The sequence below is a fragment of the Anomalospiza imberbis genome, chromosome 11 (genome assembly GCF_031753505.1).
Source record: "Anomalospiza imberbis isolate Cuckoo-Finch-1a 21T00152 chromosome 11, ASM3175350v1, whole genome shotgun sequence".
Classification (NCBI taxonomy): Eukaryota; Metazoa; Chordata; class Aves; order Passeriformes; family Viduidae; genus Anomalospiza; species Anomalospiza imberbis.
Window position 1 is genome coordinate 11,011,872 of NC_089691.1, and position 26,245 is coordinate 11,038,116.

At 52.7% G+C, this 26,245-nt stretch overlaps 1 protein-coding gene across 2 annotated transcripts; it reads left to right on the plus strand.

Moving 5' to 3' along the window:
* Positions 1-2,028: 2,028 nt before the first annotated feature.
* Positions 2,029-16,280, plus strand: ABHD6 (abhydrolase domain containing 6, acylglycerol lipase). Of its 2 annotated transcripts, none has more exons than XM_068201927.1 (10): positions 2,029-2,157; positions 5,557-5,626; positions 7,301-7,448; positions 9,902-10,058; positions 10,476-10,589; positions 10,818-10,950; positions 12,189-12,346; positions 13,149-13,203; positions 13,646-13,746; positions 14,434-16,280. In XM_068201927.1, exons 3-10 carry the CDS (start codon positions 7,330-7,332, stop codon positions 14,608-14,610), a joined length of 1,014 nt encoding a protein of 337 aa, XP_068058028.1. In that variant the 5' UTR covers positions 2,029-2,157; positions 5,557-5,626; positions 7,301-7,329; the 3' UTR covers positions 14,611-16,280. The 2 variants fall into 2 exon arrangements, with proteins under 2 accessions (XP_068058028.1, XP_068058029.1); XM_068201928.1 differs by lacking the exon at positions 2,029-2,157 and adding an exon at positions 5,355-5,425.
* Positions 16,281-26,245: the final 9,965 nt, after the last annotated feature.

Consider the following 26,245-nt stretch of genomic DNA (forward strand, 5'->3'; position numbering starts at 1 on the left):
CCTGGCACAGTGATCAGGGCACTGCAGACTGCCTCCCTCAGCAGGGCTGGGACCTGTTGAACCTGTGGCCGTGTCCTGGTAGTGCCTGGATCAGAGGAGCCCATCACCACCAAAGGAGACTCTCAGTGACTCTTCCCTGTGGTTGCACACTGAGCTTGCAGGACTGGGCTCCCTGCTTAGCTCGTGCCATGTTGACACAAAACCACCACAGGCCTCTACTTCAGCTTCTCTATTTTAAGTGCCATCATTTGCTGTGACTGTATGCAGGGGCATTCCCCACCAGGTGGCCTGGAATAACCATCGGGTGGGTAATCCATGGTTCTGTTCTGAGTCAGCACTGCCCTGCAGGTGCCCCGGGCAGCCTGGGGCCCTGCATGAGAAAGCTGAACAAACAACTCTAACTACAAACAGTGTTTGAAGGCTTGTGAAATACCTCTAATGTCCACCTAGGTCACCTTAGCGGAAACTCAGCTTTGTTTAGCCTAGCTTGACTGAGAAAGAAAACCCAAAACAGGCTGAGCCTCAACTTCACCAGGCCACCTAAACCCCTTGATTTTTGGTTATAAATCTCTTCTGAAGTTCATGTTATCAAAAGCTTATGGTTATTGTAGTAAACTCTGACCTGGAAAGCCCTTTACACAAATTATCTCACCTTCCCCAGCCTGCCAAATCAAAGGGACAGCCTTTATCAGAGCGCAGGTGGGGTGAGGATTTGACCCAGTTTGCATTTACTCAGGAGCTGATCTCATTTCCAATTTAATTAAGTTTTCTCATAATTTTTTGGCATAATTTAAAGGTACACACCAGCCTGATATGTGACCCAGGGGGAATGAAAGTAATTTTGCTTATAGCAAAAGGATTCAATTGGCAGTTTTAGGAAAAATCGGAGTAGATTTTACAATACAAGTTGAAATGCAGCTCCTGAGAGCAGTGTCATTAATCTGTTGGGAAGGTAAAAGATTTGTAACCTGACAGACTTACTTTAATTCCTGAAATGGGATTTTTATAAGTGGGATGCTCTGATTTCAACCTTTGTGTCCTTCCCATGGGAACATCCCTGACCACAGCCCCCCCACCCCAGACCTGGGAACAGTTGTCCCCCACCCCAAGCTTGCTCCCAGGCCTCATGCAAGGGGTCTGTGAGGTTTCTCTGTGGGGTGTAGCACTGCACTCTCCTTTGCAGTTTTGTGGCAATTGTATTGCATCCCCTTGACATCCCTGCTGTAAACCCCCCGCCCCTCCCCCGGTTGTATCCACCCTTGTGTCTCCTTGTTGTAACGCTGTTGCTACAGCATCACATTCCCTTTTTTATCCCTGTTGCATCCCCATGGCAACCCCTTTGTAAGAGCTCTGTAGCCTCATTGCATCCTTCTTGGCTCCCTGCTGTGTGTCCCTTGCAATACCCCCTTTTACATCTCACGTGGGGAGGCTGTTTGCAATCCTACAAGTGACTGCACGCTGCCTCGGCGGGGTGAATCATCTTCCCAGGGTTAAGGTAAACCAAACCCTGGTGTAACTGCCCACCCCCTGCAGCCCACTTGCACCGCTCCCTTACACCCCACTAAAGTCACATCACATCCCTCTGCTGCCAATCTGTGTCCCCTCCTGTACGCCCACACTGTCGCCCTAGCACCCGTGTTATACCGTATATACCGTTTGCACTTCCACAGCAGCCCGGTTGCACCCCCTGCTTTAACCCCACTGAATTCCCATCACAGCTCCACTGAATCCCCCCACTGCATCCCCTTTGCACCCCTGTTGCAATCCCCATGGAAGCCCCATTACTTCTCCCCTGCATTCCTTTTGCAGCTTCGTTGCATCCCCCCCTTGCATATCCACTGACGTCCCTCTACATGCCCCATTGTAGCCGTCTTGCAGTCCTTGTCTCCCGCTTGTCTCCTTTGTCATCGGCAAAGCAGCCCCATCACACCCCCCCTTTCACCGCGTTGTAAGCCCCGCTTTCGCCCCTCTCTCACCCCCCTTTCACCCAGCGGTGTCCCGCCTATACCCCTCGGCATCCCGCCCCGCGGAGCCGCATCCCCGCCTCTCCGCTGCGCCCCGCGGAGCCGCACCGGCGCGGGGGGAGGGCGCAGCGGAGCCGCCGCGTTCCGCCGCCCGGCGCTGCCATTACGGCCAGGCACGGCTCGGATCGGCACGGTGAGAGGCGGGGGGGCGGGATGCGGGGCTGACGGTGGCAATGACAGGACCGGGAGGGAAGTGACCGGAGGGGGGGCCGTTCCGGCGTCCGGGTCTCCCCAGTCCCAACTGTGTTACCGCAGGGGGTGGGCAGAAGATCGCGAGCAAAGACGAAATCCAAGAAAAACATTAAACTATATATTCAAAGATTTAATTAATTTGCTTTTAATTTCCCCCCCCTCCTCCAACAATTAATCATTTGGTGGCAAGGGGGTTGGAACAAGATGATCTTTAAGGTCCCTTCCAAAGCAAACCGTTTTATGACTAAAGGATTCTGTGGTCCCAGCTGCTGCTGTTCGGAGGATGCTGTCATTTTGCCGGAGGAGGATGCTTTTGGGGGGGGGCTAGGGGGGCTGTGTGCTGAGAAAAGGGGCCAGGATGTGACCCCTGGATACCCCTACCTCATCCTTGCCCAACTCTTTCCTACCCCCTCCCCAGGAGACGGCTGAGTCCGAGCGCACTCGTGACATCAGATGTGCCGTGCATGCTCTGCTGCGTGCGTGTGCGGCAGGATGAGGATGGCGACGGGGTCCGGAAGGAGGATGGGCACGTTATGAATTTCCAAACCAGCAGCTGACTGGCAGCACAGCCTGCTCGGGTCACGCTTTTCATCCACCTTGTGCCCAGGCTGGCTAGCAGTGATGCTGATAGCTTGTGCCCGCATATTTCAAGCCTGGGGTACAGCAGCAGGGTCAGGGACCAGCCCAGACTCACTGGCTCATGTTGGAGCCATGTTGCACAGATACAAAAGGCTCAGGGATGTACGTTTTGTGAAACACTGCTGCAGAAATAATGATCACATTGCTGCCATCTATTAATAAATGAAGGTGAAAGGGCACATTTCCCACTCTCGGCTCATCGGAGGCCGGATTAAGACTGAAAGCTGGCTGACAGACAGAGATCTTTCAAATATTAATAGATATTAAATTACAACTTCACTGTGATTAGCACCTAAAGGATCCCATAGCAAACTACACCACTGGGAATCATAACAGTTGTTATGTCATCATATATAGTCAATATTATTTTTCTGGCTGCAGATGATGCAAGGGTGAGGGAGTTTCCAAGGGAAAGGGTTCACTTGCATGTTTTGGGTTTTTCTTTTTACATGGTTAGTGCTGTGAGTCAGGGCTTCTAGGGGTCATCAAGGTCCCTCAAAGCCCCTTATTTCTGCAATGGAATCTTGAAATTGGTTGATGCTTTTTCCTTTTCAGATCTTTAAAAAAAAAGCCAAAAACATGTTTTTGTGCTGCTTAGCTTTCAGTGATTCAGTGATCAGTGAAGCATGGACTGCACTGGGTGCAGGTGGGCTGAGCAAAACCCTGGGTGCAACAGCAGTTGTGCAGCCCAGTATCAATGAGCACAGCCCAAGACAGTCTTTGTGCCTGAATGTTGGCAGTGACAGCATACATGTGATTCCTGTTTTGTGAAATCCCTGCCTGGCCTTTCTCAGGGCTGCCCAGTGCATCAGCTGCCAGTTTCCTCTTCCAACCCAAGGGCCTTCTGCCTTGGGGTGGGTTTTGTGCTGCTGCTGCTGCTTCTCATGTGGGGCTTGGAAAAAAACTAAAGATACACCTGAGCAGCATTCTTGGAGCCTCCCTGGAGCAACACACTGAGCTTGAAAGAGGAAAAATATCCTTGTTCCATGGCCTCAGGAATGTTCCCAACATGCTGTCTTCTGTAGTGACCCACAGACCCCCTCCACCTATTGGCCCCTCTCTTTGCAGGTGTTGAGATCCTTGCTTGAATCTGACACAGGGGAGGAAGCAGCAAATGGAGATGTGGAGCCTCCCCTTAGCATCTGTCCTGGGACCATCCCATTACCTGGGGTGCCTTGTTCTGGGGAACCTCCCAGGTGGGATGAAGGCTGTGGTGGTTAGTGCTTGTTGCCAGTATGGGATCCAGTGCTCCTGGTTTGGCATCCCATGCCCTGCCATGTGTTCAGTGTGCTCGGCGTTACCACCACCATGATCACACATCATTTATCAGAGTTGCCTAATTGATGTTTCCAAGTTAATTTATGAAGTGTGTGGAGATCCTTCTGAGAAGCAGTAGCAACGCCTGGGGCCACTTGCTGTGACTCTTGGTCACAGGGCACCTCAGAATGATGGATGAGCTGCGGTATGAAGACTTACGACTGTTACCAGAGGGCTTGTTTTATTTTTAAACCCACAGCAGCTTAAAAATCTACTCTCTAGCTGGTAGCAAAGAACTGTGCTGGGGCCTGGGGTGATGGTGCCTGGTCTCAGTGCAGCAGGGAGAGTTATCATTCCCGGATGGGCAAAGCACCATAGCAGGGCATTGCCACTGTGGGTGCTCCCACGGGCTGGTGAGCCAGTGTCCCTGCAGCACCGATGGGTGCAGGGGTGGCTTTATTGGGCAGCGGGTGCTGGGAACTGTGGTGATGGTGGCTGGCCCTGCCTGCATAGCTGAGCCTGCTGACATTCTCCTGCATTGGAGTTAGCCATGGAAATCAGTGACGATGCTCTGACCACGCAGAAGGGGGTTCGGAAGCGCCATGGGGCTGCCTGCGCATCCTGACCTCCCCAGGCAGCCGTGGCCAGCGGGGCCCTGAGCGGGGCTTGCCGGGTGTGCGTGGCCGGCACTGGGCACCGGGGCTGACGTGGTGAGGGGTGGCTGCCATGGCCCTGCTGAAATGCTCCGGCGCGATGGGGACAGCAGCCCCCGACTGCCCCTGGACCTGCGGCCGTGGCAAGGGGACCTCTCAGGGATTTTCTGGCTTGAAGCAGCCCCCAGAACTCATGCCGCGTGGCTCCGGTGCACCTGTTGATCGTTCCCCGTGAATTTCACAGCCAAAATCTGCCAGCGAGTTCAGGCCAGAATTTTGCTGCCTCCCCGGTAATTTCCTGCGGCTGCGCTCCGCTTCAGCCTGTCTCACACAGGGCAGGCTCCGGGGGGGGAGGGGAGGGGCACGGAGAGCGCTTGGAAAATTACCTTTAAGACAAAGAGGAAGGGGATGAGAAGCAGCTTAGCTGGCTTTGTTCTAATAGCAGTAATCACCTGAAGGGCCAGCATGAGCCCGCGGCGCTGGATCCGCGCAGCGCTGCCCGGGGCTGCTGGGCTCGGCTCTCCCCGCCGCGCCGCCGCGGCTCTCGCTTCCTCCCCGATGGCAGCTTGCACTTTGCTCCTGCTTGGAACAAGTGCACTCAGCGGGCTTTATTGTACAAAAGACCATATTTACATAAACAGGGGAGAGGGTGGTCAGAAGGTGAATATGACACGTCTTGAAGGGAAGCTGGTGGCTTAAATACCCCAAACTCACCGGGCCGCCGAGCTTGAAGGGAGGAGTGAAAGCAGCAGGACTGCGATTTTGACCGTGTTCTTTTCCTCTTCTGACAGTGTTTTCAGACACTGCCGCTGCCCACAGCGAGCAGGACTTGTGCCGAGAGGAGGAGGGGAACTCTGCAAGGTAAGCCGAGCTTTTTAAAGGCTTTCTCCTCGTTTAGCTTTCTAAAAGTGGTGTGGAGATGGAGGCGGAGGTGGTGATCCCGTGTCACGGGGACTTCCACCATCCCGCGCTTTTTGCTTCCTGTAGCCTTCTCTCGTTACGGGTCACCAATGGGAACAATGGCGATTTCCCGTGCTTAATTTCTGCCCTGTTTTAGTGGCATAGCAAAAGGCAGCGATTGCTCTGGGGTGGGCTCCCTCGCAGCCCTGCTCGCATGGATGAGGTTTATCGGTTGCATAAAATGTTTATCTATGAACAAGCCATGCTGACATCAAGGATCTTTCTACAAAATGTTAATTAAATGACTAACGACGTGTTGTTGAGGCTTGAAGACGGAAATGAGGTTTAGCTTTGTTAAGGAGGTGCCTGATGGAAATATTTACAGTATTCCTCAAATTTCAGTTATTCCTATTTTCCCTGGGGGAAGAGGGCAATTCTGGCTGATGCTTCCGAGGTTCTGTACACCGTTTCTCCGGGTTGTGTGTACCGTGGGGGTCCAGTGTGATCCAGTGTGACGGTGTCTGGGGGCGGGACGCTGTGACTGTGGTGATTGTGTTCTGTCTCATGGCATCACATACCGCACACGCACCACTGGGAGTCTTGCAGGAAGCTGGAAAAAATCTGTCTGTCCTGACACGGAGAAATGTGGAGGTGGTGATGGGGGGTGAGTGGCTGGTGGGAGAGCAGGCATTGAGGAGGTTTCGTTTTACAAATGTGGGACAAAAGTGTGTGCCGAGGAAAGAGGGAGCCATGAGTTGGTTAGCAGGGGGAATTAGAGGAGATGTGTGTGTGGCAGCGTTTAATCTCTTAATGAGAAATATATATCCCAGCTGCCTGTAGTAGGGAGAGTTCAGGGACAAACATGACATTGTGCAAGAGCTTGCCCTTGCTCCGAGTGTCCTCCACCTGCTGTCCCTGAGCCTTGTCTGAAGGATGCTGGGGAGCAGGGATGGGAGCCTGTTATCCACAGGAAGTGCAAAATGTGGGGCAGAAGTGAGGATGTGGGGGTGGGGATAAATTTGTTTCTGATGAGGGCTGGACACTAAAGAGTGCCCTGCCAAGTTGTTTCCTTCTGTTCCCGAGTCCATTAATAGGCTCTGCTTCCTTGATTAGTTGGTGCCTGTGCAGAGCGGTAATGAGAGCTGGGCTCAACCCATCAGTTCTAGGTCAGTGGTTGTGTGCTGGGGATTTGGGATCAGGCAGGGGGAGTGAAGGGCGACAGAGCTGGATGCCTGCCTCCAAAAAGAAGCGTGGAGCCTGCCTGAAGCTGGCCCTGCTTGCACCCATCAGGGGAAAGGCTGCCTGCACCCCTTGGGGGGCTGTGCTTCCTGTGTCTGCAAAGTGTGCCAAGGTTCATGTTGTGCCCTGTCAACCTGGGCGTGTTCCGTGCCTGTTAGGAGGCTCATTGCCCGTTTGAGATGTGCTCTCCTAAGAAGATAACATTGCAGTGATTAGATCCATTAAGGAGGCAGAAGAAATAGGTGGATTTTAAAACTGAATGAGACTTTGCTGTGCTCCTGAAGGATATCTGCCTCTTGCAGAGCTGCTTTCCTCCTCATCTGGCAGCAGAGTTCTCATTTAGCAATGACTTGTCATAATTTCTGGTGGTTAACTCTGAACCTTCCCTAAATGCAGGCAGGTGAGGCTGAATAGTAAAGAGCAGCATGGACCTGGATATGCTGAACATGTTTGTCATCGCTGGTGGCACCCTGGCTATCCCCATCCTGGCCTTCGTGGCCTCATTCCTCCTCTGGCCCTCGGCGCTTATCCGCATCTACTACTGGTGAGTGCATGAGCCCCGCTCCTCTCGGTGTGGTGGGGTGGAACCTGTACCCAGCAGGGTCCCCACACACACGGGTCACAGTGGTGTGGACAGAGCTGGGTGTTCCTGTCCCTGACGGCAATAGCAGCAGGTGACCTGAGGCTGTGTGCAGCTTTAAACATGTCTGGGAGAAGAAAATGGCATTTTCCTATTGCATTTTTGCTGCGGAGGCCTATGTCTGTCAGGCCTCTTGCTGTCCCAGGGGTTTGACTGTGCCAAGGGGCAGCTGGCCAGGGTGCCATTGCAGTGTCAGCTTGCAAGATCTCTTCAAACCTCTTTGGGTTGCTTTCCCCAAGGACAGGACTGAGACTGGGAGCAGCACTGCCATTGCAGCCTATCCACCAGCCTGGCGGCTGTGGCAGTCTGGTGACCTCCCACCTCATCAATGTGGCTGTGGTGTGGGTGTCCCTGGGCTCACATGCTCCATCCCAGCTGACAGCCTGCTCAGCAGGCAGGGACTTGTCCCTCATTAGTAGTTATGGATGAGGCTTTTCTCATCCTCTCTTTTTCTTCTGGAATGGAGCATCAAAGAAGATGGAGGGATGTTTTTCCTTATCCCCTTGAATCTTGTCCTTTCTGATACCAGGAGGCAAGCACTAAATCCTTCACTCCTCCTTTGTCCCTGGAAATCAGTGATAAGCCCACTGGCAGCTTTCCTCTCTGGGTTTGTTGCAAGGAAAAGCTGGAGTAACTCCCTTCAGAAGTCAGGGCAGAGTCTTATCCCCCAGCGTGGAGCAGACAGCACAGGCAGAGCAGGCAGCATGTCGGGCTGCCCTCATGTGCTGCTGGTAGATGGTGGCTCCTACAGTTCAGCTCAGAGGTGTTTCCAAATCCAAGCATGCCATGCTGCCCTCCTCTTTCAGCCCCGTGCAGCTCCAGCTTTGCAGCACTGTTCCTGGGAGATCCTGGGGGGAGCTTCTCCCTTCTTCCATAATTCCCTGCTCCCTCCTTCTTCTCCCTGCCAGTCTGTGTCCTCAGCTGGCGCAGTCAAGGGTCATGCTGGGCCCCTCACCCAGGGCCTCACTGCTTTCCCTGCCGCTAATGCGCCTTCCTGCCTGGCAGGATATCCAGGGCTGCCCCGCTGACCCCAGCCCTGGAACTGCTCTGCCTGTGCTGTGACAGGAGTTAATCAGTTTAGCTGCTGCCACTAAGTGAGTTAACACCTTGTGAGGGATCAGTTCAGCTTTGCACAGATTATTTTGCCTTCTGCTGAATTGATCCATTAGGATCAGTTGCTAAAAATGTTATCATCTTGCCCATCGGTAGTTCACACCAGTGCCTTTGAGGCAAGGACTCTTAAGACACTTATTAGGGAGAAATTCACCTCTCCTTGTAGGACCAGCACAGAGCTGAGATACTGTTAAGTCCCACTAACTCCCTCGAAAAAGAGATTATGCTAAAAGAGGATTTCACTATGCATAAGCTTTGAGTGGGCAGAGAGGTAGGACAGTCCAGAAGTGTTGGTGACCTTGCTCTTGTGTCTTAAATAAACTCTGATGCGGCATATAAAAGAACTTGCCAGTGTCTTGGCCACCAGGAGTAGCCCAGCAGTTGTCCTGACAAGGGTTGTATCTGAGCACAGGGGAATTGCAGACAAAGCAGCCCCATTCTCTGCCTTGGGCTGCACGTACACATCATGTGTCCGAAGTGTCACCGATAATCTCTGTCCAGGTCCCTCTGGCCAGCAGTTTTGCTGCATCCTCTGAGCAGGCTGCAAGCATATGCTGGCAGGACTGTCTGCCTCTGCTTTTAGAAGAACAGCATTGGGGTTCACCTGCTATCTTCTGGGGTGCTAAACCCAGTGTAAGGATGGTCCACTCCAGTCTTTTGTGTGTGTATAAATATATTTTCAGAGGCTGCCTAGCTGGTCAATGGGAATTGGGTTTCTGTGGTGCTCCAGGATGACACGGTTGTTTTGGCTGGGAGCTGATGTGCTTATCTGTGGGGTGATGTACTCCCATTGATGCAGGACTGTGTCCAAATAACCCTGTGACAGATCCACCTGGGAGAACTGTCTCCCTTGGCCTGCCCATCCTGTACACTGCCTTGCCATGTGTGCTGCCCCTCTCTCTTGAGTCTCTGTCCTCATACCAGCCTTTGGGCATTTTCTCTTTTAACATTTTTATTTTGGCCCATTTCCATTGCTTAATGAGTTATTTAGGGTATTTTTTAAAGTTCTTAACAGAAAGAGTGTCTCCACAAACCATCTGCAGTGCAGCCAGTACTACACCTCTCCAGGGACCAGATGCACAGGGTTAATTCCAGTAGTCCCATTATGGCACCAGTGAGAGCCCAACCTAACTGGCCTTAGTAAGCCAAAAAATCTGTGCCTGCCTTCAGACTTGTCACCTGGCTTATATCATGGCTGGGCCCTGGTCTTGTCTTTCTCACTGGTGTTTTCTCCTTGTTTCCAGGTACTGGCGCCGAGCCTTGGGCATGCAGGTTAGATATGCAAACTACGATGACTATCAGTTTTGTTACTCCTATAGAGGAAGGCCTGGATACCGACCGTCCATCCTGATGTTACATGGTTTCTCAGCCCACAAAGACATGTGGCTGTCCATAGTCAAGGTGGGATTCTCTTTCTATCATGTTGCTCCTTACTGAGAATTGATGGTCCTGGGCTTGGGGGCAGTGTGGGGGCCCCAATAATTGCATGCATGGGAGGGGATGACTGCTGTAACACGCTAGGAACACACTGCTTAGCTCCATGCCCATTTCTTGTTGCATCTCTTCACCCTATAACATGCAGAGCTGCAGGGGAAGAGCAGTACACACCTGCTGCCTCCATGGGAAGCAAGTCTTGGCCATGCTCTCTCCTCATGTCATCCTTGGTACACGAGCTGACTTATTCTGGTGCACGAGCAACCAGGGCTGCCAGGAGGAGAGTGACCCCCCCCCCCGCTCCCACCTGGGCTTCCCACTTGCCATGCCTGAGCTTTGCAGCAGTTTCCCTGCACTGTAACCACTCCTGGTTTGTTTCTTCAGTTCCTGCCAAAGAACCTGCACTTGGTATGTGTGGACATGCCTGGGCACGAGGGTACAACCCGCTCAGACTTGGATGATTACTCCATTAGTGGGCAAGCTAAAAGAATACACCAGGTAAAGCTCCAGCATCACATCACTTCTGCAGAGGGATGTGGGGACGTGAGGGACGTGGGGATGAGAGGGATGCTAAGCCCTGTGAGTCTGCCTTGTGTGGCCTCACTCTCTCCCTTCCCAGGCAGCCAGAGCTGCCAGCCTCAAGCTTTTGAGTTGAATTTCTCTGATGACCTGACCCCATGCTGTTGTTTTCTCTCTCCTAATGACGCTCCTTCTGCTCCCTGCCAGTTCGTGGAGTGCATCAAGCTGAACAGAAAGCCCTTTCATCTGGTTGGCACTTCCATGGGGGGAAATGTTGCTGGTGTCTATGCTGCTCAGTACCCAGAAGATATTTGCAGCCTGACCCTCATCTGTCCTGCAGGTGGGCAAGGCAGAGGAGGGGAGACAGAGGGCAAGCAGAAGCTGGTGCAAAAGCCCAGGGCAGTTCTGGAGGCAGCATAGATGTGTAGTGCAAAGCATTTAGAAATAATTTGTATTTACACTCTGGAAATCTCTGGCAAGACACAAGAGAAAATCACAGCTTTGTGCTGATTACTCTTCTCCAGGGGTTTGGTGTTTGCCCCACTGTGCTTTGGTTAGAGTCAGGACTAGGGAAAATAGGACAAGTTCTGCTCTGGAGGAAAATGCCTTTTCCCTTGGGATGGCAGGCATTTTACACAGCATGTCTGCAGCCTCTCAGTTCAGGAGTGGGATTCAAGACTGCAACAGGAATGGCCTCCCCATTCTGGCCTCCTGAAAGCCCTGGTGTGCTGAAGGCCTAGGGCTTTGGGAACTGGAGAGCTCTGACCTCCCACCTTTGGGTGCCTGCAGTGGGAAGAGCACTTCAGGGCTGGGCACAGTCAGCAGGGTGTCCCCTTTATCCCCTCCATCCCCAGCATCCCCTGGACAGGGGGCTCAGGAAAGCCTGGACATGATATGCTGCAGGAGGCATAGCAGGCAGAGAGCTCCTCTGCCGGGGAGGCTTTGCTGCATCCCAGCATCCCAGTTGTCATAGCAGCTCCTTTCCCCTCCCACACAAGGAAAGTGACTTCCAAATAAGCACTAAGGAATGAAACAAAGCAAATGTTACCTAGCTACCAGGCTCTGGGGGCGTCAAGTTCCCACTCCCCTCTGGGAGAAGTGTTGACTGCCTCTCTGGCTGTTTCTGGATGTGAAACCTCTGTGTGGGGGCTGCAGAAAGGTTTAGGATTCAATTGCTGGGGAATTTTTCTTCAGTGGTGCATGCAGATGGGGCTGCTGAAATTTTCTGTCCAAGCCAGTGCAGTGGCAGCCTGGGCACTAGTGTTTGCATCTGATGACCACATAAAAATAAGCACTATAGCTTTTGCTGAAGTAGTTGTGCATGTCTACACCTCGTGCCATGCCAGCCTGTGGGGGTGCCAAGCCCTGGAGCAGGAGGGAGGCTGGGTACCTCTGGATGCATAGTGAAGTGGCTGTATGTGCAGATGTTTTCTTCCCCTCTTTTTATCATTTTTTTTTCCAAGAGTGAGCAGGCAGGAAGCCAGAGGCAGGGATGAGGGATGTCAGTACAAGGATGCTTTTTCATTTGGTCTGTTTGGGGGATCTCATCTGGATTTCACCCTTTCTCATTTCACCCAGGCCTGCCAAGTACCACTGACAGCAAGTTCATTAAGCAGCTCCGGGAGCTGCAAGAGTCCAAATGCATTGACAGGATCCCTTTAATCCCCTCGACGCCCGAGGAGATGGCAGACATGCTGAAGCTTTGCTCCTACGTTCGCTTCAAGGTGCCACAGCAGGTGAGAAGCCAGCACTGGTTGTGGAGGCTGGGAAAGGGGAGGTTGGAGGTGGTGAGAAGGTTTGCTTCTCCCTGAGCCTACATGGTGGCAACTGAGGCAATGCTGGGAGTAGAGCTAGAGCTGCCAACCCTGCCATCACCCAGGTGAGACACACCCAGCCTCACTCCCTGCATTTTTCCAGCACTTTTCCTTCAAATCCTCTTTTCCAAGCTCCCTCTGGCAGTCCCTGCTGTAATTCCTCCTCCCATGAAGTTTTTGCCAGCAGGCTGGGATGTGGAAGGGTTTTTAGTAAATATGGCTGGCAGGAAGCATTAAATAACTAAGGCAGCTGTTGTCTGATGTGGAGGGAGATTGTTCGCTGCTTTTAAGTAAAAGTAATGGAAATGTTAATTGCATCATTGTCAAGCGAGAGGAACTTGGTGAGGGGCTGGCTATTAAACTAGTTTTCCTTAGGAAGTCTGGAGTGAGTAGATTGGAGAGTAAGAAGAAAATGTAAGGTAGTGCCAAGACCTTTTGTGGTTTTGGCAAAAGAATACAAGAAGGAAGAAAAGTGCAGTCATGGCTGAGGTGGCTGCTGGCCAGGGGCAGAAATTGGGTCTGCATCATAAAAGACAATATTACTTGTTGCTGAAATATATGTTGCTTAAGCGTGGTTTCAACAGCCCCACATGCTTAGGAAGAATCTCATGCTGGGGCCAGACTTGCTGGGGAGACAAGGGCTGCTCTTGAGTGCTCTTGGGCAGGCTCAGCCCTGTGCAGGGCATGGGTCCCCTCCAGCAGCTCTCCTCTGCTCTCCCTGCAGATCCTCCAGGGCCTTGTTGACGTTCGCATCCCACACAATGAATTTTACCGGAAACGTAAGTGCACGGTGGCAGCCTCCTCACTAGGCTTTCCAGCAGGATCCCCGGGGCCTGGGGACCAGCTGGTCCCAGCCCCCATCTCCCTGGCACAGGGGTGGGCCCCAGCATCCCTGTGCTTTCTTGCTGAGGGTGGGAGGGGGCTGGGAACAGATATGGGGACACACCTTGGTCACCAGTAGCAATGCACTGCCACCCCCACTGGTGACAGGGTTGTTGCTTCAGCCTCGCCCTTTCATCTGGGTTAACAAGTACCTATAAGGAGATGTTTTGGCTCAGGGCCCCGCTGCAGCTGGGCTTGATGGCAGGGCAAGGACAGCCCATCATCTCTGCATGGGTTTCCCAGTGAGGGGATACTAGCAGGACTGGCCCACATGGCCCCCTTTGAGACAGGAAGGCAAAACATCTCCCTGTAGGACTGACTCTTCTCTTGCCCCATTAGTGTTTTTAGAAATCGTGGATGAAAAGTCCAGGCACTCTCTCCACGAGAACATGAGCAAGATCAAAGCACCGACACAGGTCATCTGGGGAAAGCAGGACCAGGTAGGCAGCCCCCTGCACATCCCCCACAGACCTGTCTCCATCTCTGCCTGTGCCCACCCACGGAGGCACGGTGGGGGCTGTGCTGCTGAGCTGTGCACTGCTCTGCAGGGAGCTGGCACGTGTGCCTGGGTCCCCAGTGGGTTTAGACACAGGAGCTCAGCAGGGTGGTGGGCAGAAAGCTGACAGCCAGCTTTCCAGAGGGAGGAGAGGGCAGTGCCAGGGCTGGGGAGTGCTAGGGGGCAGGTGGGGGGTAGGTGCCAGCACTGAAGCAGGCAAGGGCTGGGAAGAAGAATAAAGTGAAAAGAGTTGTCCTGGCAACTGGGAAGAGATGTGCTGTTTGTGGGCAGGCTTCGAGGTAAAATCTTAGGGTTTTTTTAAAGGCAGGAGTAGGAGGGAAGATGTGGGAGGAAGCAGGCTGCAGGCATGCAGAGGGCTCTATAAATGCAAAGATGCAAGTATTTGCTTGCAATGGTACCTTTGCATTGAGACAGCAGCTGAAAAGCATACAGGAGAGTTCCCTGCTGCATGCTGAGGCTGGCACCTTGCAGCTTCCCTGCCCTGTCCCCAGGCAGGACTGTGTCTGCATCCCTGCTCCACATCTCGGTTGGACCCCAACAGGGTTTCTGCAGTGTCCAGCAAAACCCAGCTCTGACTGTGGCAGTGACTGTTTTTTCCCCTGCCACCCAGGTCCTGGATGTTTCTGGTGCCAGTGTTTTAGCAAGCGCTATTCCAGACTGCCACGTGTACATCCTGGAGAACTGTGGGCACTCAGTGGTGGTGGAGCGGCCCCGCAAGACAGCCAACCTCATCCTGGAGTTCCTGGCGCTGCTGCACAGCATAGACAACAACAAGAAGCAGGCGTGAGCGTGGCAGGGAGCCAAGTGCCCATGCCAGGTTAAATTGTAAAGTACTGAAGCTTTGATACGTTCTCAGGGATCTTGTACGAATTGGGGTCAATGTGCCAAAGTCCCTGAGGAAGGCAGAATCACTGATACCTAAACCTATAGCACCACTGGCACAGCAACCTGGGGTCATTGAGCAGCCTCCATAGATGCAGGAACAGAAGCAGAGTATCTCCCTTTTCTACTTAGAGGTAAGGTAGAAATGAGCTGAAATCACCCAGTGCTCGTCACACAGCCACCCAACTTACCTGGGTTACCAGCACATAGTTGTTCATCACATTTACATAAACTATATATGAAATGTAGGAAGATATTTGGAATCCTGGACTGAGACTTAACAATATTTTTACTACTTAGAGTCCATCGTGTTGCATGCTGCTGTGCTGTAAGAGAACCCCCAAGTGCTCCAGGCATCTGCTTGAGTGCTCTTTGTGTAGCTCCTTATCTCATGATTTATCCAGAAAACAACAAAAAACTTCATGTGTGGAAGTCCAATGACCGTATGTGCAAAAATGTTTACACTCTGAGTGGGTTTTTCTAAATCTCTGAATTGCTCCTGTGTATTTGTAATGCCTTAACGTTGCCCAGGGCGTGGTGTCTCTGCACAGCCCACCTTGCCCAGGGTTGGTTCTACCTGAGGGTGAACACAGCCAGTGGCAACGGGGTGCAGGCAGCAGCTTTGCCAGCGCTGTGGAACTGGGGCAATGGGAACCACCCAGGGTGATCCAGCCCCTGAGCCCGAGTCAGCAATAAGCCCATGGCCAGGGTGTGATTCAGCCACTTAGGGTGAACTCCTGTCTCGGCTCCTCTATCACATCGTGCTGCTGAACACCTGGATGTAAATAACGATTTTCTTAATGAATTCTGTGAATTCTGCAAAAGCCAATGCCACCAGGAACAGGTGTGAGGGGTGGGAGGGGGCTGTGTGTGACCAGCACAGGGAATGGTGAGGAGGGGTCAGCTCACCCACGAGGTGCTGGGCCGTGGTGAGGAAAGGTACAATGTACTTCTGCATCCTCTCCATGATTACAACTCCTGACCGAGCGAAGCTATAGGGAGAAACAGGCAATACAGGCAAGCTGCACTTTACAGGCTGCAAGGTGATGTTCAGGGACGGATCCTGCACCTCTCCAGGCATGGTCCCTCCCTGCCTGTCCAGGGACAGAGCGCTGGCCCAGGTCTCAGGCAGGACCAGTGGGTGCTGGAGGGCAAGGCAGTGTGTGGTGCCCTCAAAGGCAAAGCAGCAGGCGGCTGTCACCCCTCAGTCACCCCCAGCCCTCCTCAGGGGTGACAGTGGGTGCTGTTAAGAGTGTCCCCCCCTGACTGGGAACACGGGCTTGCGGTGCTGACAGCTTCCTGAGGTACCCAGATCTGTACATACATCTGAAACTCCCTGTCAGCTTCTTGGCTCTTTTTAAGAGAAGAAACATTGATCTTTTAGAAAAAATAGAAATTTGCTGTTAATTGCTTGGTATTGTTTCTACTACAGGAGTTGATTTAAAGAACAAAATTGCTGGTAGTTTTATGTGGTAAAAGCCAGAAAAATTTGTTTAGTATCTATATGGTTTCTCATGCCACAGATTGCTGTACGCAAAGGATTTATATGGCTATTAAAATCTAGTGATTTAAGGAGTCCATGGTGCAATGACTATTTTTTCTTTTGAAGAAGAAGGTGGCTGTGGTGTGGGATGACACAGGGATTTTGCTCTGCTGTTTCTTTCCTCCCCACATTTCTGTTAGATGCAGGTTTTGGCTCAAGGAATATTTCATAATGGAAAGAGATGTTGAACACACAGAAGGCTCAAGTCTCATTTCTTCAATGACAACACACATTTTCCTTTTTTTCATATTAACAGGAGAAGGTGGCACCAAACACTCAAGAAGAAAATATAACCTCAACAGGCAAGAGAATTAGGTTTTAAGCACCAAGATTCCTCTTAAAACCCTTGCAAGCATGTTAAATACCAATTTCATCTATTATTGCAAGTCTTACTGAATTCATACACTGTGCTAGGACTAGCATTACATCAATTTGCAGGCAAAAGTATTTGCATTTCTCCTTTCCCCAGGAGGCTCTTGAGGCTCAGCATCTGCACTGTTTGCCAGAGGAGCTGCAGGGAGGGCTGAGGAGTATCTTCCTGGCTTCTGCCCCCCCTGCCTGTGCCCTGCCACTGCTCCACTGCTGCAGTGATGCATGCATCAAGGTGACCCTATTAATGATCGCAGCACAGAGGTGGGAGGGGGTTTCTCCCCCACAGGTAGGGGCAGTTCAGGGCATCTGCATCATGTGTTGCAGCCTCTTGTAATTCAGCAATAAAAACCCTCAGGGGTTGTATTGGAGGGGCCCCCACAGCAGCTGAGCCTACTGGAGAGGCAGGGATGTAAACTGCCTGCACCTGCAAACTCACCTGGCTGCTGCTCCCATTAGCCCTCATTTCCTGCTGGGAGCCAGAAAAGCCCCACACCAAACAAGGCTTACTCCCTTGGTTTTGGCTGCTGTCCCCTTGGCACTGAGCTCCCAGTGAGTCCTTGTCACCATCCAGGTACAGATGTGGCTCTAGGCTGGTTATGGGGCTTGGGAGGGGGCAGAGGATTTGGCTGCTCCTGGTGGGTTTTTGTGTCTTGAGGGCAGAACTGATGGAACCATAAGGAAACTACTGGATCCCAGGTGTGGCGAGCCCAGGCACTGGGAACCTGCACATAGCCTGGGCATCCTGGCCTGGCAGGAGGGAGGTGTCCTTTTAGTTTGTTGCCCGATGTAAAAGTAACCATGTGGCTAAACCAAGTAACCAAGTTTCCTTGTAACCATGCAGCTAAACCAGGTCTGTAGTGGGGCTGGGCTGGGTTATGAGGCTCATGGAGGTACAGGTTCACACAAAAGCTAAGTGAGGAGTAGGCCCTTGGTTGTTGCACCGTATCCTGAAAAGAGGCTCCAAAACAATAGGGCTGGCTTGAAATAAATCTAATACTGCCTCTGAGCAAGCTGTTTTGCTGCTGATCATCCAAGTCTGTGGTGGTACCTGCTCTTGGAGTGTCACTGGGAGCAGGAGGGACAGAGCTGGTGGCAACCAAGTACCTGGTTAATTGGTGTGTGCCCAGTTGATGCTGAAAGGGAAAATGTGATGGGCTTGAAACATGAATATTCAGGGAACCCTGGGCTGGGTACTGTTCCACACGGCTGCAGACAGATGCTTGTCTGAAGTAGAAAAGCATTTTTCCACTAGCAAAGGAGATTAATTAACATTTGCTGCCTTGTGGGAGGGTTTCACCAGCACACGTCTGCACAGAGCACCCTCTGAAGGGCAGAGTGATGCTCAGGGGGTCTGGCACTATGGTTTGGCTGCTGTCGTGGAGCATGGCTCCCCTCACCCACTGCAGAGGGGGCACGGCAGCCCCAAACCCCTGTCCCTGTAGTGGTGGAGATACGTGTTCCCTGTGCTGCCTTGTGACATGACGAGGGTCCCCTGCCAGGACCCTCCAGCTGAGACTTGCAGCCAATACAAGAAAAAGAAAAAACATACAGGATCTGGCAGGGGGCTCGGGTTTGGTTGTTTTTCCTTCTGGGAGGTCGTTTTCCGAACAGGAGCCTCTTGGGGGCGGTTTGGGATTGTTCAGCAAACACTCGCTGAGGCGCTGGCAGTCGGTGACTTCTCCCTGCCATTCCCCGCCCGACAGCGCTGCCTGTCTGCTGCCTCTGCCCGCAGCTCCAGACACGGAGAGCAAACCTCCGCTTTCCTTTCATACAAAGACAGGCTCCTGGGTTGATATGACTCTTGCTAAGGCTGTTTGACTATATCCTGGAAAGAGGTTCCTAAACACAACGGGGCTGTCTCGAAAAAAAAATCTGATACTGCCTCTGAGCAAACGGGTCTGAGCATGCAGGTCTGTGGAGGGACAGAGGTGGTGGGAGCAAATAGCCATGAGCAGGGTGCACTGACGAGGTGACAAGGGCTCCGGCGGTCCCCAGGAGTCAGCACACAGCAGCCAGTGCCATGTCACCCTCTCAGAACCCCGCTCTTTCCCAGAAACCTCCGTTTTGCTCTGGCCAGCCCTGGTGTGTTGCCCTGCTGATTTTGTTTGGTTGGTTGTGTTCCGGGAAAGCTGCGCGGGGGCGCTGGGGGAGCGGGCAGGTTTCTGGAAACTGCGCCGGGATTTGTGCTTCCCCTGGGTTTGCAGAGCTCCTTGGCCCGGCTCTGGCTCGCCTCTGTTCAGGTGACCTGTGCTCCCGGGTGGATAATCCAAAGTCCTCTCAAGGAACAGGCACATTCAGCTGCAAGGGAGGCTTCACTCAGGTCTGCCATGGCCTCTGCCTTTGCCACCCAAGCTTTGGGAATGCCCAGGAGAGCCTGAGTACTAGGTCAGTGTCTGTGCACTGAAGGAGCAGCCCATGCTGCCCCAAAGCCATTTCATGGGATAGTAGTAATGTAGAGCTGGGAGAAATCTTTGCAAGACCATCCAGGCCATCCCTGGAGTTCCCTGAATGATCCCACTGGTTTTGGACACTCCACCACAGTTCCCCAGGAGCTGATGGGTTCAGAGGGCATCCTAATGAATTGCTTGAAACTGTGTTGAAATTTAAGTTTATTACTTCTCCTGTTCCCATTGGATGCTAGCAGTGTTCACAGCTCCCTGCAGCTCCCTCTTTCACGTTCACAGATGTCCTGTGTCCAGAATAAAACCCTGCAGGCTTTGCCAGCTGCTGCTGTACCTGGAGGGATAATGCAGGCAGCTGGGCGCAAGACCTGGGCTTACACTTTGCTGGCTTCAAACAGCGGGCATCTTGCGACAGTGTTTCAAGGGCAAACATCCCAGTCAGTTTGGTTTAAAATAAATAAATAGTAACAATAACAACCCCTCCACCACCTCAAATGAGGTGGCTCAGCCTATGAGTCACCCTTTCGTGCAACCTTGATCCCCAGCCTGCTTTTGCACACGGGTAATTCATACCTGGAAGCAGAATACTGCAGAAGTCTTTCCAAAACTACATCCTCCTTTGGCCACCCCTTTTTTCGGTCTATTTGCCAAGATCATCTGCATTCTACCACAGCCCTCCAGTACATCCCCTTGGGGCAGTTTCAGCTGAGCCACTGATGGAGCTGTGGAGAATCTCCCACTACCTCCTTCTCCTTCCACAGGGAACCATGGGTAACTAATGAAAATAATTTTGCTGCATGTTTTGCAACCATCTTGCAGGTTGAGTTAATCTTGAGCTTCTTTGTTTTCCCAGTGGGAATGACAGAGTCTTACTGAGCAAAAACCCTACTAAAGAAATACAGTCCTTGATGCTCTCTCTGCTTCTGGGACCTGTTGTCCTATTGCAAAAGAAAATTGATTTGGAGTAGCATGACTAATTCTTATTGACTACCCTGACCATTTCTGGGTGCTCTGCACTTCCGTTCCCAAGCTGTTCGGGGATGCCATGGAGACCAGATCCAATGCCTGCAGCGTATTTGCCTTAGCGTAAATAACCCTTGGTGGTGTCCATGAGGTTGGGAAATATTTGGAGTCCTGCCTTTGACCCCGTAGGCAGGAGAGGTCGTTGGCTTGTTTGCAGATCCAGGTGAAGGCTGGAGGACACGAGGCTGCTTGGAACCATGGGTGTAGAGAATGGGGACCTCACCGGTGCTTTTGTGCCCAGGGGCTTCTCATCCTCGATGCCCGTGGCATCCCAAATTTCAGCATCCCAGCTCCCCAGCAGTTGTGGCGAGGTGGCACAAGGTGGCAGCAAGGGACCAGCATGGGGAGCTGCTGCAGCACTCTGGGGGGAGCAGGGAGAGCCGTAATGCTGCTCCCCCTGCTCCAAACTGCCCCCAGACGGGGTCCAGCTCGTTGCTTTGGGCTGATGTCCGGGCAGGGTCTGGTCTCTCTCTGTAGGAGCTGGGTCCTGTTTGCGTCCCCAAGCCGTGTGTGACCCGTCCATAGGGCAAAGCCCAGCATTCCTGTCTCATGCTTGGAACTGAGTGCTCTTGGGGCCAAATTCTCTCCTTCCATAAGAGGACCAGACTTTGGAGTTTAAGGGCAAGTCACCCCTGCAAGAAGTTAAATAATTAACCTGTTTTGCAAGAGCTTCAATTTGGCCTGCAAGCAAACCCCTCTGTGCTCCTGGGGATGCTGTCACCAGCTCACAAATGTTGGTCGTGGGTTCTGGCTCAGAGGGGGGTGATGTGAGGGATGTGAAAGAAGAAAATTAGGTGGTGCTGAGCCAGGCCACCACTGCTGGGAATAGTGTCAGTTCATGCATCCCATTCTAGGGGGATTGGAGGAGGTGGAGGTGATGTATCTACTCCCTTTGTCCCTGGCGAAATTATGCCAGGCCTCCCATCCCACATGGCCCAGGAGAGCACCTGCAGCATTCTCCTCTCCTCTCCTCTCTGCATCTCTCTTCAGAATCCACTCCCCTGCCAACAGTTCCTATCTGAGCAACCAGAGAACTTGGTTCTCAGTGGTCAGAAGGGCTCCTGCATTTTTCCCCGCAGTGCTCAAGAGCTACCGACCTGGATTCAGTTAGTGGCAGACACACCTGTCCACAGGTTACCTGGCAGTGTTCTCTGTCTGTGCCTGACTTTGGTTTAGCTGTGTTTGAACCCGAGCAGGCAGCTCTGGGTGGAGGCCAGTGCGGCGCCAGCACACAGAAATGGGATCAACAGCTTCTTCCTGTTGTGCAACTCCTGCACAGCCCACGTAGAGAATTTTTGGGAGATTTGTCAGGGCTTTTGTTTTTTCAGTTAATATTTATTTGCTTGTTTTGGGTCTTGCTTTCACAAACAAGGAATTTAAATAGTACAGGCTGAGAGGGGGCATGAACCTTGCCTAGCCTGCCCTGAAGTGCTGTGTCCTGCTCCAGAAGCTCCCTGTGCCCACCCCAGCTGCCCTCACCTGCCCAGCCCTGGCTTCTCCTGAGCACGACTCCCCAGTCCCACTGGCTCTGGAGCTGGGATTCTGGCACAAACATCACTTACAGTTTTGCCTGGCAGCCCGCATGTTTTTCTGCTCTTATGTAATAGTTCAGCCCAGGGTATGAGCTCACTGCATCTATCCCCTACACACACAGGGCCCTGGGCTTTGGGTACCAGCACCCCTGCTCCAGACCTTGTGCTGGAGGCAAGGGACAGCTGATCTCATTCCATTGGTGTAGAGCCCCATGTGAGCCCTGCCCATGTGGCTTCAGGCTCCTGGTCAGACAGGACTGAGGTGTGAGCTCCACTCTGCTCTGAAACCTGCCAAATGCCACTTCCCTACTCCCCACTTCCAGTTTGGTCCTCTCCTCGCTGGTCCTGGGGTGAAGCTGGAGATAGGAGTAAGGCACAGCACTGTGCTCTAACCAGCATCTTTCTATCAAGACCCATATTTACTGGATTTCAGGCATTTTCTCTGTGTGTATCCCTGATTTCACTGTGCTTCTGCTTGTGGTTCCCAGAGCAGGCACAGGGATGTAGGGTGTGGCCATTGAGCTCCCGAGGTGAAGCTGTTTGTGATGAGTAGGGGGAAAACAGGGAAAAGTTGCAAAACCCAGAGGCCAGAGCAAGAGATGTGTGGCTGACATGCTGTCCGTGGTTCAGAGGGCATCAGGGCATGGGCAGCATTTGGGAAAACAGCCCCTGGAGAGGCTGCTAATGCTGGCAGGAGCCTGGTATCCTGGCCCTTGAGGGGTAAAGCCCACAATGGTGCCATTGGCACATGCGCCATCCCTGGGCTGGGGTGCTCTGTCACCAGTGAGGTGTAGGGCAACCCTCTCCCCATCTCCATGTGCTGGGCACCAAGAGCTGGTGGCATCGCCAGCTGCAGAGAGTGACCCGTGTGTGGCTGGCACTGAGGGGCTGTGAGATGGGGCAGGTGCTCTCCTTGGCCTCTTGCTCTTGGGTGGGTGCCACAGGGAAGGAGTGCTCCCCTCTCACCACCTCCAGCCCTTCCCACCATGCCAGTGGCCCACCATGCAAGGCAGCTCCTGGGAGGTGTCTGTGGGAATGGTGGATCAGATGAGGCAGTGAGTAGCTGCCTGCAAAAAGCTTTTTCAGGCTGTTTTTTAGGTCATCCCTAGGGTCCCCAAGAGCCAGGTGACTGTGCCCTCATGCGCTGGGCATGCCACAAACCAAACACTTGTCACTTGACTTCACCACAGCCCTGGGACACTGCTCTCTCTGGGTTTGCCTTTAATTGAGTGAGTGAGGTGCCTGCCAACAGTCAGCTCAGGGTCATTCCAGATCTCCTGCGTGCAATCCTGTGCCAGGCAGGGAAGCAGGGAGCCTGATATCTTGCCCTGATGACCGAGGGAGGCTGGTGAACAAAAGGCCGCCAAGGGTTGACAGGCAGTGTGCCCAGGCACCATGCTCTTGCCTGCTCAGGGCTGCACAGGTGAGACCATGTATTTAAAACTCTGTGTGTCAGCACTGGGGTAGTGAGTGGCTCCTACACACAGGAAGGTTATTGACTGTGCCAGTGGGTTCAGCTGGAGTTATTCACGTTGCTTCAAGAAACTGAGGGATCCCCAGGAAAGGGAGCAAACTACTGCACTGCTCTCAGCCAGCTCCTGGGATGGGAACATCACACTGCTCTGGAGAGCACAAACCCTTAGGGAGATGACTGTGAGGATAGCCCTGGAAAGTGCCAGCCTCTCAGTGGTGGTGCTGGGAGGGACTGAAAAAGTGGCAGGAACCTTTGTACGGTCCTATCTGTGTCTTCCCCATTCTAAAGAGCACAGCAAGCTTTCTTGATAAGAGCTGCCATAAATCAAAAGCTGAACCACAACCAGGATCTCTCCTATGTTGAGCCCTTGAGTCCCAGGCTGCAAGGATGGGATGTGACACTGGTGTTCCTCTGCAGCAAGTTTGTAGTCAAAGCTTGGTCCCACCATACACACACCTCTCCCTGTGCTGAGGACAGCTGGTGTCCTGTCCCCTTCTCTTTGTGGAGGGACAAAGGTTGGTGGGTGGTGGGAGCGGGGTCTCCCTCTTTCCCTCCCAGATACCAGCAGCAATGAGGTTCTCAGAGTTCTTTTGGGGAAATCAGAAGCAGTTTGTGTAAGATTTAGTCATTGGGGGTGGGGATCAGACTGCTGGGACCATTTCTGCAGCTAGAGTGACTCTTCCAGCTTTGTCACCAGTGGGAGCTGGTTCCCCATTTCCAGGCTCTCCCATCCTTAATGATCACCATGTCCTTCAGAAATCTGCCCCAAAGTAATTCCAGGTCCCATGCCAGAGCTGACAACACCTGGTGACGGACACCCATCCCCCTGCAGCCCTGCCAGTGTGCCTTCAGCGTGACCAAATTCTGACCATTAAATCTCTCCCAGCACTTGCAAAGCAATCCTGTTGCCCCAGGCTGGGCTGACTGGCACCATGTGGTGTTACAATGGCCCAGAAATTGCCTTTTTGAAATTTTATTTGCGACTGCCCTTTGCTTTTGCCCATCTTGGCTGTAGGGCTGGCAGCATATGAGACAGGTCACTGCCTGAGGCAGTTGTTGCTGAAATCATTTTATACGTGGCCAAACCCAGTCACATCATCACCTCAGCACAATCAGAAAGGAAATCTAAAATCTAAAAGGAAATATAAGATATTATGGCATTACTGACACCCTGTGGGATGAGTCTGGCCTGACCTGTGGCATCATTTTGCTTCTCCCAGACCCTGTTCAGCTGGGACCCTGTGCCCCCAGGGTTCATGCAGGGAGCTGAAGCAAAGGGAATATGCAGACATAGAGAAGTTGTCTGGCCCCCACTCCAAAGCTGTGGTTTCACTGGAGCATTTTAGAGGAGAACATGGTGACTTCATGAGCTTTCCCAATGGAAAAAGCCTCCCTTGCTGTTGCTTTGTTTTTTTCTGGTGGCTGTCTCTGCTAAATGCCGCCTTACAGGGTGAGTTAGTATTTTTTGATATTTTTAGATGCCTCAGATGCCTCTCAGCCTGGTGTCAGGACTCTGTAATTAAAGGAACTGTTTTGGCAGTTGGATGTTGCCAAGCTGGAGCTCTTGGTTTGAAACCGTCTTCCCAGAAGTATGTGCAATGCCAGCGTCCTGTCCCAGTGAGGGGATGGCCATGCTGGGAGGGACAGGATCCCCTTGGGCACCTGCCCACCCTGTCAGGAGGGATGGAGGGGCTTGAGGGGCACAGACATGGTGGGCTCTGTTTGTTTTTTTTTTTGACAACTGAGATTCTGGAGCTGTGGGGTCCCTGTGCTGCTGCTCCCTCAGTGAAGTTGGCAGGCAGGCTGGCACGATGGAGACCAGTGCATCAAAGCCTCTTCTACTGTGTCCTCTGTGCCCTCGTTGTATCTGGAGTGTGCCCCTTTTCCAACCCCAACATTGGGGTCACTTGTCCCAGAACCTGACTGTGCCTCGACAGCTTGGGCAGCACCTGTCTGAGCCAGCAAAGCCTATTTCCCTTCACAAGCTGAGAGATAAAACTAAAAATAACCTTGTTATCTTCCACTTGATCCAAATCAACATCAGTCCCAGCTATAAATAGCCATGCACATGTTGAGCTGGGTTGCAGGGTGTGGAGCACGGTGGGGGCACTGTCCCCTGTTGGGGCTGACCCCACTGCAAGGGGGGGTCTCTGCACCAGGCTGCAGAGCTGCTGCTTTGGCACCCCCCATGCTGGCCATGCTGAGAAGGGCTGTGCCCCCAAGGCAGCTGCATGCCAATGGGGGCAGAGGCTCTTTGTCCCATTGCAAAACAGGTCCCAGAAATAGCTGGATAAACACTACGCCATGCACTCTCTCTGATATGGGGCCTGCCCAACGCGTTACCCAAAAATCCTCTGGCACCGTTACAGCTGCAGGGCCTGGCCTGGAGGGGTTGCTGTGTGGGTCCTGCTGTGTGGGCCTCCTGCTGCCCATGGTCTCACCCACACTGATGTGCTGTGCCGTGCTGTGCCATCCAGGGCTTGCTGCAGCCCCTGCGGTGCTCCATGGTACCAAGGGTGGGCTCCCGGCACCCTATAATTTAATACTTTCACCCCAGAATTTGACACTCCCCTGTGCCAACTGTCCCTATCCCCAGGGAGTTGTGCATTCTCCTGGCTGCAAATGCAGATAATTTTTAGGATGGAGGCAGGAAAAAAAAAAAAAAAAAAAAAAAAAAAAAAAAAAAAAAAACTGTCTGTGGGGAACATGGTAGGGCTGGGTGGGTCAGTGAAGTGGGTGAGCAACTAATTGGGCATTTGGAATAGGAACCTGTGCTGTTCCCTCCAGGTTAGGAAGAAATTGATACACAGGCTAATCTCCTAGCTTAGCCAATTGGAACAGCCAAACTGGGAAAAATCCCTTCTTTTACAACTGTATGTACCTGCTGGGAATGGGTGCTGTCCCCTCACAGTATGGCCATCTGTCCTCATACATGTCACCAGGCAGTGATGTCAAGCTGGCTCATTTTAGAGCAGCTCCAAGGTGTGGTTTCCTCTGGCCCACCTGGGTGATGCCTGATGGCAGTGGCAGCCACAGGTCTGCCCACTTGTCTCTCTCCCCAGCTGCTCCAGGTTGTGGAGTGCCTGTGGTGGCGTGCTGGGTGAGGGACATGATGCAGTGATCTGCAGTGTGCCAGTGGGGAGCCTGGCCCTTGCCCCGGCACCAGCAGGCGCGTGCAGCAGCAGTGCTGGAGG